Raw genomic sequence first — 11,376 nt, 5'->3', positions numbered from 1 at the left:
GCCGAGGACAAGGTCAGGGGAGCGGGCGGCGATGCCCGAGCGCGGCTGGGGGCAGCCGATCGGAGGCCGCCGCGGCTGGGGACCGTCGCTCGGGACCGGACGGCCGGACGCGGGTCGGCGGCGCTGAGGAGCGGAGCGGCGGCGGCGAGGTCGTCTGCGGCCGGGATCCCGCCCCAGCGGCAGCCCCGTGCGCGCCCGCGAGCGCAGCCCCGCCGGGCCGGGGCGCCGGGGCGCCGGGGAGGATGGAGCCGGGGGGCCGGGCCCGCTCGGGTGCCCCGCAGCCTGCAGCCCCGGGGCTGTGCAGGGCTCGGGCGGCGGGCGGCGGGGGCGCCTCCTCCTGGCTGCTGCTGGACGGGAACAGCTGGCTGCTCTGCTATGGTTTCCTCTACCTGGCGCTCTACGCTCAGGTGTCCCACTCCAAGCCCTGCGAGAGGACCGGCTCCTGCTTCTCGGGTCGCTGTGTCAACTCCACCTGCCTGTGCAACCCGGGCTGGGTCGGGGACCAGTGCCAGCATTGCCAGGGCAGGTTCAAGTAAGTGCCACCGCGGGGCCCCGAACCTCAGCCCTTCCCCGCCGCCGCCGCCGCCGCCGCGGTGGCTCCCTGCCCTGCCCTGCCCTGCCCTGCCCGCTGTGACCTCGGGGTCCCCCGCTCCCACTGCCCGGACATGGGGCCCCGGCGCTCGCGCTGCGCCCCCTCCTGCCGGCCTCACGCTGCCCCCGGGAGCCCCAGCCCGGAGAGCCCAGCCCTGGCTGAGTCGGTGCTTTCGCGTGTCCTCCGTGGCTGGTCATCTCTGCGCAGAGCACTGCCGCTCCCAGTCGGGCTGCCAAACTCCGCCAATTAGGACAGTTATCTGGTTCTTTCTGTCTGTCGGAAACGGTGCAAACAACGCACGAAAGCCCACGGGCGCTGCGGGAAGCGAGAGGCGCGTAGGTTTAAAGTTGTGGCCCAGCCCCTTCCCCTGTAGTCACTGGGCACTCTGCACAGTTTAGCATGGCGGGCGTGCTGCGTTCTGGTACCTAGTTGTGAGCTCTGGGGGCGATCGTCTTATTCATCCCCCACAAGTATGCGTCCTATGCAGGATCTGCTGAGAGAGACCCAGGCAGCAATTTAACTTAAACTCGGATCAAGGTTACCGGGAAAAGTGCTGAGTCGTGATTCCAAGCCAGCCAGCTTTACTCCACTTTTTTTTTTTTTTTTTTTTTTTTTTTTAGAGATGTTGGATTTGATTGGACTGTCTTGGGTTCAGTGGCTTTGGACAGTTGCAAAAATCAGTTTGGTTTTTCTCAAGCTGAAGGTGCTAAGGAGTGCGAGTCTCTGGGGCCAAGATACTCCTCCCTGTCGGTTGATGCTCATTAGATTTCTGCGGGCTACTAGAAGAGGGAAAGGCGGCTGTGGGTAAAGAAGTTTCTCGAGGCTTTTAGTGCAGCCCTCCCGAGAACCTGCGCAGTTTTTAGAAAGCTTGTCCTGGATACTTACCATGAAGGTTGCTGGCTGATTTGTGGCTGGGAAATTTTATCACGTAGATGACTAGTATTTGTTGTGAAGATGGTAGCAAAATCTAGGTGAAGTAGCTCTGGTTTTGAGGCAAAGGTAAGGATACGGTTCACACTATTAATATAGCACAGGGTAGTTTCTTTGGAGTTTTAATAGCAGCATATTTTTTTCTTCTTTTCTTTCCCCCATTTTTATTGCTGATGCCCAGAGCATTGCCCCTTATTCAACGTAAAAAGAAGTTTGTTTTAAAAATGACACTTTCAAAACTTCAGGAGATTTTACTCTTTAGTTTGTTGTGTGCAAGATGAACCTTAGGTGAAATTTGTTTGGAGGCGAAGGTGTTCCAGGGTTTCAGAAGTTGATGTGTAAGCTTTACAAATGCACGTAAAATAAGTTGTGGAAGGGGCCAATGAAAAGTTTGGGAGTGTTTTACAGCGAGGCAAGATCGATCCATGCCTGATTCCTCATTTCCTTTGGCGATGGTTCACCTGCTAAGAGAGTGTCTTGAATGTGTCTGCTGGGAGCAGCTGAGAAGGACCGTCTACACACATTTTTCACATTTTCTACAGAACAGTAAGATATCTGATCCATATGTAACCAGTGGGTCCCCGCTGCCCTGGTGGAGAATTTGCTCCGCCTGCATTCTGTAGCAGGGACACTTGTGAAAGCTGGGTCAGCAGGCTACAGACTTCACTTAGATGCTGTCCCACTTAGTAAGAGAAATCACACAGATCCAGGTAAAAGTAGCCCGCATAACACTGGAAGATAGATGTTCACGAACCAAATGCATTATTGAGTAGCAGGAGAGCAGGCTTTTCGTGGAGATAGACGATAAGTCCTGAACTTATTATTGGATACTTATCCCTGGGAAGGTGTGATTCCCATGATTCATTGTGCTCTTGATAAATGCGACTTAGTTTTTCTATGAAAAACTAGGGTAAATATAAGTTTCTAGGGTAAATATAAGTAGTACAAATCTGTCTTTCCTCATGCATACTCTTTGGGGCAATCGAATGTTTATTGTTAATTATAGCAGACCTTTGACTAACTTCAATGTGGAAAAATGAATGTTCTCTGTTTCTCTTCACTTCCAACTAAAATCATAATAGATAATTTATATCATCGTCTGTATTATTAGAATGTGTAATCACGGAGTAGGGATTTAAAATAATTTAAGTGGAATGTTTCAGTATAAGTTTGTGAAGTTCCTTTCTTTTTCCCTCCATTATTTGGCTTCTTAAACAAATTTGATTTTACTCCCTCACTTGTTTTATAAGGCCCTGTGATTTCATTCTGGCCTCAGGGTATTTTACCCCGTCCGTCCGTCCGTCCGTCTGTGCCTCTCAGAACTCTTCACGGCTAGTCTTTGCATGGGTAGCTACTGTGGAGCCTTTTAATCGTAGCTTAATGACAGGTTTCTGACGGAGGCTTTTCCAACTGCCCAGTCATTTCTTGCTGTACCCTGCTTTAGCGCAGCTTCTCCAACTCAGTGATTTCAAAGCAAAGCACTTGATTAGCTGTTTTTTCTTTACAATTTTATTTTTATTTTTTTTGTGGCCCCCCCACACACACATTTTGTGGACCCAAGCCAAATCTTACATATGCTCTTCAAGTGCTAGGCTGAATTGCAATTTAAAAATTATTTTTATTTTTTAAATTATGTGGTGTGCGTATGCGTGTATGCATGTATGTATAGTGTGTGCATGTGTGTATTTGTGTATTGTATGCCTGCGCATTTGTGTGTGTGCATGAGTGTGTGAGTCAAGGAGTCCAGAAGAGGTCTCTAGAACCCCTGGAGTTGGAGTTACAGGCACTTGCGAGCTTGCTAACATCCAGGGTTCTGGGAGTTGAACTCACTTCTTCAGCAAAAGCACTGTGTGTTTGTAACCTCTGGTCATTTTTCTAGCTATAATTTGTAATGTACCATTTATTTAGAGTCTGGTATTTGGGAAGTTTTGTCTTCTGTATACATCGCTGAAGCTATCACAGTAATAATAATGGTCACACCCCAAAGTTTTTAATGCCTCCCTTCCTCTCCCATCGTTTCTGTTTCTGTAGGAGAAATGCCGATCCTGTAAGTACACGATTAGCTGTTTTTAAATGAAAGGAATTTTATTATATGATTTTATGTGGATAATCGTTCTGCCTGGAGGCCAGAGAGGGTGGTGGCATATTCCCTGGAACTGGAGTTAATGACACTTAGGGCTTTCCATGTGGTTGCTGGAAATTGAATCTGGATCCTGGAGGAGCAGCCGGTGCTCTTAATGGCACAGCCATCTCTCCGGCCACTCATGTTTAATTTTTAAGTAGACACTGTTTTGCAGAGTGACTGCAATCCTTTACCTTCCCAAGGCTATTCGAATGTTTTAGTTAATCCACAGCCTCATCAATTCCTGTCTATTTAAATTGTAACAATTCTAGTAGATAAATGATATGTCATTGGTCTTTCTAAAGCATCCATTTGTGTGTGTGTGTGTGTGTGTGTGTGAACACGTGTGACCCACCCTAAGATGCGTAGAGGTCGTGTGTCAGCTGCAGGAGTCGGTTCCACCAGGGGGTTCTGGGATGGAACTCAGGCTGTCAGCATCCTCCATGAGCCAGCACCATACCCTGCTAAGCCATCTCACTGGGCTGTAGTCCGCACCCTCTAATGGCGAATGACACCGAATGTGTCCTCGTGTTCATACTTGCCATCTGTTTGTCTTCTTTAGTGAGCAAACTTTCAAATCTTGTCCACATTAGATTTTCCTCTTATTTTTGAATTTTATGAGCTCTTCCATTACTGGATGTTACTTTATTATTTGGAAGTATTTTTCTGCCAGGTTGGGCTTCTCTTCTGTTTTCTTTTTTAAATGATACATTTTTTAAATTTAAATTTGATACAAGCTTGTTTTGCATGTCAATCCCAGTTCCCTCACCCTCCCACCCTCCTGTATCACCCCCACCAAACCCCACCCCATCCTCTTTCTGCTCCCCAGGGAGGGTGAGGCCTTCCATGGGGAGTCTTCAGAGTCTGTCATATCATTTGGAGCAGGGCCCAGGCCCTCCCCCATGTGTCTAGGCTGAGAGAGTATCCCTCTATGTGGAATGGGCTCCCAAAGTCCATTTGTGCACTAAGGATAAATACTGATCTGCTACCAGAGGCCCCATAGACTGCCGGGTTCTCCTAACTAACACCCATGTTCAGGGAGTCTGAGTCAGTCCTATGCTGGTTTCCCAGCTGTCAGTCTGGGGTCCATGAGCTCCCCCTTGTTCAGGTCAGCTGTCTCTGTGGGTTTCTCCAGCCTGGTCTTGACCCCTTTGCTCATCACTCCTCCCTTTCTGTAACTGGATTCCAGGAATTCGGCTCAGTGCTTAGCTGTGGGTGTCTGCTTCTGCTTCTATCAGCTACTGGGTGAGGGTTCTAGGATGGCATATAAGGTAGCCATCAATCTCATTTTTGTGGAAGGGCATTTAAGGTAGCCTCTCCACTATTGCTTAGATTGTTAGTTGGGGTCATCCTTGTAGATCTCTGAACATTTCCCTAGTGCTAGATTTTCTCTTTAAACCTATAATGGCTCCCTCTATTATGGTGTCTCTTTTCTTGCTCTCCTCTGTTCTTCCCCTGACCCAATCTTGCTGCTCCCTCATGCCCTCCTCTCCCCTCCTCTCTTCCCCTTCTCTTTTTCCTAACTCCCTCTCCCCTTCCCTGATGCTCCCAATTTGCTCGGGAGATCTTGTCCCTTTCCCCTTCTCTGGGGGACCATGCATGTCTCTCTTAGGGTCCTAGTTTTTTTTTGGCAGTGTAGATTGTAGGCTGGTGATCCTTTGCTCTATATCCAAAACCATATATGAGTGACTACGTACCATGTTTGTCTTTTTGTAACTGCATTACCTCACTCAGGATAGTTTTTTCTAGTTCCACCCATTTGTCTGCCAATTTCAAGATTCTATTGTTTTTTTCCACTATGAAATAATCCATTGTGTAAATATGCCACATTTTCTTTATCCATTCTTCACTTGAGGGGCATTTAGTTTGCTTCCAGGTTCTGGCTATTACAAATAATGCTGCTATAAACATAGTTGAACACATGTCCTTGTTGCATGAATGTGCGTCCTTTGGGTATATGTCTAAGAGTGGAATTGTTGGATCTTGAGGTAGACTGATTCCCGTTTTCCTGAGAAACCACCATGCTGATTTCCAAAGTGGCGGTAAAGTTTGCACTCCTACCAGCAGTGGAGGAGCGCTCCCCAGCATAATCTGTCATTGGTGTTTTTGATTTCAGCCAATCTGACAGGGGTAAGATGGTATCTCAGAGTTGTTTTGATTTTCATTTCCCTGATGGCTAAGGATGTTGATTGACTTCTTAAGTGTTTTTCAGCCATTTTGGATTCCTCTATTGAGAATTCTCTATTCAGTTCTGTACCCCACTTTTTAATTGGATTATTTGGTGTTTTGGTTACTAGTTTCTTGAGTTCTTTTTTTTTTGGAAATCAGCCCTCTGTTAGATGTGGGGTCAGAGAATATCTTTTCCCAGTCTGTGGGCTGCTGTTTTGTCTTGTTGAGTCTGTCCTTTGCCTTATAGAAGCTTCTCAGTTTCAAGAAGTCCCATTTATTAATTGTCAATCTTGGTGTCTGTGCTACTGGAGTTATGTTCAGGAAGCAGTAGCCTCATATACCAATTAGTTCAAGGGTACCTTCCACTTTTTTTTTCTAAGAGTTGCCATGTGGCTGGATTTATATTGAAGTCTTGGATCCATTTGGACTTACGTTTTGTGCATGGTGATAGATATGGGTCTATCTGCAGTCTTCTACACACCAGCATCCAGTTATGCCAGCACCATTTGTTGAAGGTGCTTTCTTTTTTCAGTTATATAATTTTAGCTGCTTTGTCAAAAATCAGATGTGTGGATTAATATCAGGGGTTTCAATTCAATTCCATTGGTCCACCTGTCTATTTTTGCTCCAGTACCAAGCTGTTTTCAGGACTATAGCTCTATAGTAGAGCTTGATGTCTGGGATGGGGATGCCTCTGGAAGTTCCTTTATTGTACAGAGTTGTTTTGGCTATCCTGCGTCTTTTGTTTTTCCATATAAAGTTGAGTATTGTTCTTTCAATGTCTGTGAAGAATTGTACTGGGATTTTGATGGGGATTGCATTGAATCTGTAGATTGCCATCTTTACTATGTTGATCCTACGATCCAAGAGCATGGGAGATCTTTCCATTTTCTGGTATCTTCTTTAATTTCTTTCTTTAAAGACTCAAAGTTCTTATATAGATCTTTCACTTGTTTGGTTAGCATTACCCATGATATTTTTGTGGCTATTGTAAAAGGTGACATTTCTCTGATTTCTTTCTCAGCCCCTTTGTCGTCTGAATAAATAGGACTATTTTTTTTTTTTTTTTTTTTTTTTTTTTTTAGTTTATCTTGTATCCTGCTAGTTTGCTAAAGGTGTTTATCAGCTGTAGGAGTTCCCTGGTAGAGTTTTTTTGGTCGCTTATGTAAACTACCATATCATCTGCAAATAGAGACAGTTTGACTTCTTCCTTTCCAATTTGTATCCCTTTGATCTCCTTTTGTTTTCTTATTGCTCTAGCTAGAACTTCAAGTACAATGTTGAAGAGATATGGAGAGAGTGGGCAGCCTTGTGCTGTTCCTGATTTCAGAGGAGTCACATTGAGTTTCTCTCCATTTAGCTTGATGTTGGCTGTTGGTTTGGTGTGTATTGCTTTTATTATGTGTAAGTATGTTCCTGTTATCTATGATATCTGCAAGACCTTTATCATGAAGGGACGTTAGATTTTGTCAAAGGTTTTTTAAGCATCTAGTGATTTGATCACATGATTTTTCCTTTTCAGGATCACATTGATAGATTTTTGTATGTTGAACCATCCCTGCAACCCAGGGATGAAGCCTACTTGGTCATGGTGGATGATTTATCTGATGTGTTCTTGGATTCAATTTGCCAGTATTTTATTGAGTATTTTTGCATCAATGTTCATAAGGGATATTGGTCTGTACTTCTCTTTCTTAATTGTGTCTTTGTGTGGCTTGGGTACCAAGGTGATTGTTGCCTCACAAAAAGAGTTTGGCTATGACCCTTCTGCTTCTATTGTGTGGAACACTTTGAGGAGTATTGGTATTAGCTGTACTTTGAATTTCTGGTAGAATTCTGCACTGAAGCCATCTGGCCCTGGGCTTGTTTTGGTTGGGAGACTTTTGATGACTGCTTCTTTTTCATTAGGGGTTATAGGTCTATTTAAATTGCTTATCTGTCTTGATTAATTTTGGTAAGTGATACCTATCCAGAAAATTGTCCATTTCCATTAAATTTTCGAATTTTGTGGAGTAAGGTTTTCAAAGTATGACCTGAACATTCTCTGGATTTCCTCAGTGTCTGTTGTTATGTCCCCCTTTTCATTTCTGATTTTGTTAATTTGAATGTTCTCTCTCTACCTTTTGGTGAGTTTGGATAAAGGTGAACCAATTCTTTGTTACATTGATCTTTGTATGGTTTTCTTAGTTTCTATTTTATTGAATTCAACCCTCAATTTGATTATTTCCTGGCGTCTACTCCTCAGGGTGAGTTTGCTTCCTTTTGTTTTAGAGCTTTCAGTTGTGCTGTTAATTTTCTAGTGTGACTACTCTCCAGTTTCTTCATATGGACACTTAGTGCTATGAACTTTCCTCTTAGCACTGCTTTCAAGGTGTCCCATAAGTTTGAGTATGTTGTGTCCTCATTCTCGTTGAATTTTAGGAAGTCCTTAATTTCTTTCTTTATTTCTTCTTTGATCCAGGTATGGTGCAATTGCGCATTGTTCAGTTTCCATGAGTTTGTAGGGTTTCTGTGATCTGTATTGTTGTTGAATTCCAATTTTAAAGCATGGTGGTGTGATAAGATACAGGGGGCTATTCCAATTTTTTTTTTGTATCGGTTGAGGTTTGTTATGTCGCCTAGTATGTGGTCGATTTTAGAGAAGGTTCCATGTGGAGCAGAGAAGAAGGTATATTCTTTTGTGTTTGGATGGAATGTTCTTAAATGTCTGTTAAACTTAATTTGGTCATAACTTCTGTTATTTCCTTTGTTTCCTTGTTAAGCTTCTGTCTGGTGGTCCTGTCTAGTGTTGAGAGTGAAGTGTTGAAGTCTCCCACTATAAGTGTGTGAGGTTTTATGTGTGATTTGAGTTTTAGTAATGTTTCTTTTATGAATGTGGGTGGCTTTGTATTTGGGGCATAGATTGTTCAGAATTGAGACTTCATCTTGATGGATTTCTCCTGTGATGAATAAGAAATGACCTTCTTCTTCTCTTTTGATTAATTTTAGTTTGAAGTCTAATTTGTTAGATGTTAGGATTGCTGCACCTGCTTGTTTCTTGTGTCCATTTGATTGGAAAATCTTTTCCCAACCCTTAACTGTAAGGTAATACCTGTCTTTGAAGTTGTGGTGTGTTTCTTGTATGTAGCAGAAGGATGGATTCTGTCTTTGTATCCATTCTGTTATCCTATGTCTTTTTATAGGTGAGTTAAGACCATTAACGACCATTGATTGTTAATTCTTGTTTGTTTTGGATTTGTTGTTGTTGCTATTTTGTGTGGATTTTCCCCCATTTTTCTTTTTACTGTTGCTAAAGTGGGATTATCTATTGCCTATATTTTTGTGGGTGTAGTTGACTTCCTTGGGTTGGAGTATTTTTCCTGGAACTTTCTGTAGGGCTTGATTAGTTGAAAAGTATTGTTTAAATCTGGTTTAGTCATGGAATATCTTGGTTTCTCCATCTATAGTGATTGAAAGCTTTGCTGGATATAGTAGTCTGGGCTAGCATCCTTGGTATCTTAGTGTTGGTAGACTATCTATCCAGGACATTCTGTCATTAAGAGTTTCCTTGGAGAAGTCAGGTGTAATTCTGATAGATTTGCCTTTATATGTTACTTTGCCGTTTTCCTTTGCTGCTCTTAGTATTCTTTCTATATTCTGTATGTTTGGTTTTGTTTATTATGTGTTGAGGGGACTTTCTTTTGTGGTCCACTCTGTGGTTTTCTGTAAGCTTCTTGTTCTTTCATTAGCATGTCTTTCTTTAGTCTGGGAAAGTTTTCTTCTATGATTTTGTTGAATATGTTTTCTGCACTTTTGAGTTGGGCTTCTTCACCTTCTTCTACACCTATTATTCTTAGGTTTGGTCTTTTCACGGTGTCCCATATTTCCTGGATATTTTGTGTTATTGATTTTTTTGGACTTAAGATTTTCTTTGGTCGATGAATCTATTTCTCCTAGTGTATCTTCAACACCTGAGATTCTCTCTTCTATCTCTTGTATTCTGTTGGTTATGCTTGCATCTATATAGTTTCTGATTGTTTACCCAACTTCTCTATTTCCAGCATTTCCTCAGATTTTTTTTTTTTTGTCTCTATTTCAGTTTTCAAACCTTGCACTGTTAGAATTGTTTCTTGTAATTTTTGGTTTGTCTTTTCCTTCATTTCTTGAATTTTTTCTTTTATGCTTTTAAGAGATTTTCTCATCACCTCTTTGAGGGTCTCTACCATCATCATAAAGTTGTTTTTAGTGTCGTTCTCTTCTGCTTCATCTGTGTTGGGATGTTCAGATCTTGCTGGTGTGGAGTCCCTAGACTCTGAGGGCGTCATATTGATCTTTCTGTTGCTGACTCTGTTCTTACACTGTTGTCTAACCTTCCCTTCTTCCCGTGTGTACCAGTGCGGTCTCTCCCTCTCCTGGTGGGTATGGGATCAAGGTTCTCCACCAGTGTGTGTCAGCAGGTCCAATACTCTGATGGCTCTCCTCGTTCAGTGGATGGAGGTGGGACTTGGGAGCTGGCAGACTCTGCATGGGCTGGGACACTGGGACAGGCTACCCTGCACGCAGTCCCCAGTCCTCAGGAAGCTCCAAGCAGGGTACTGAAAGGCGGGCTCCTTCTGTGGGTGGAGGTGGGACCAGGATGCTGGCAGACTCTGGTCAGGGGTTTCCCCTGGATGGGCATCCCTGTGCATGCCTGTTTTCTTAGTCTTTAATTTGTGTGTATGTGTGTATGTAACTAGACCTCACAGGATGACCCTCATTGTTTCCTGGAAGAGTTTTTGTGGAATTGGTATGATTTCTTCATTATGTGTGTGGTAGAATTCACCACTTGTCTTAGGGTCTCTGTGGCTGTGATTAACCCTATGACCAAAAGAAACTTGGGGGAGGGAAGTGATATAACATGGTTAATAAAAACCTAGAGACAGATCTGGGGTTCAGGCTGAAGATCAGAGAAGCAAAGCAGCCAGCCACTAAGTCTTGCCTCTACCTCAGGCTGAAATGGCGATCCTGCCTCCGCAAAAGCCTTTCCTGTCTGGAAACTAAATCTCACATGAGACCCTTTGCTTGTACCTATTAAACCTCTCTAGTGCTGGGATTAAAGGTGTGAGCTCTGTTTCTCTTTTAGATTTATTCACTCTTGTGTAGCCCTGGGTGGTCTTAGACACACAGAGATCCATCTACCTTTATCTCTTGAGTCCTGGGATTAAAGGTGTGTACAACCACTGCCTGGCTCTATGTCTTGCTAGTATGGCTTCTGGGATTAAAAGTGTGTATCACCATTGCCCGACTGGCTGTGGTTAGCTTTGCATTCTGAATCCTCAGGCAAGCTTTATTAAATCATAAATAATATATCACTACAAACTGATTACATCTTAAAATCCTAAGTTGCAGCCGGGTGTCGGTGGCACACTCCTTTAATTCCAGCACTTGGGAGGCAGAGGCAGGTGGATCTCTATGAGTTCAAGGCCAGCCTGGTCTACAGAGCGAGTTCTAGAACAGGCTCCAAAACAATACACTCCCCCCACCCCCAAAAAAATCCTAAATTGCATTCCATCTTTGAGAGAAGTCGGGACATGCGCTCAAGGAA

The 11,376-nt window shown here is 43.8% G+C and overlaps 1 protein-coding gene across 2 annotated transcripts in view; it reads left to right on the top strand.

Moving 5' to 3' along the window:
* Positions 1 to 208: 208 nt before the first annotated feature.
* Positions 209 to 11,376, top strand: part of Atrnl1 (attractin like 1) — a 507,438-nt gene continuing 496,270 nt past the window's right edge. For both annotated transcript variants that reach the window (XM_051199717.1, XM_051199718.1), the window contains exon 1: positions 209 to 532. In XM_051199717.1, coding sequence (XP_051055674.1) covers positions 243 to 532 — 290 coding nt within the window. In that variant the 5' untranslated portion in view covers positions 209 to 242. The remainder of the gene's footprint in view (positions 533 to 11,376) is intronic.

This window comes from Phodopus roborovskii, unplaced genomic scaffold (genome assembly GCF_943737965.1).
Source record: "Phodopus roborovskii unplaced genomic scaffold, PHOROB, whole genome shotgun sequence".
Classification (NCBI taxonomy): domain Eukaryota; kingdom Metazoa; phylum Chordata; class Mammalia; order Rodentia; family Cricetidae; genus Phodopus; species Phodopus roborovskii.
The sequence above is the reverse complement of the archived record's forward strand: the minus strand, read 5'-3'. Positions and strand labels throughout refer to the sequence as shown.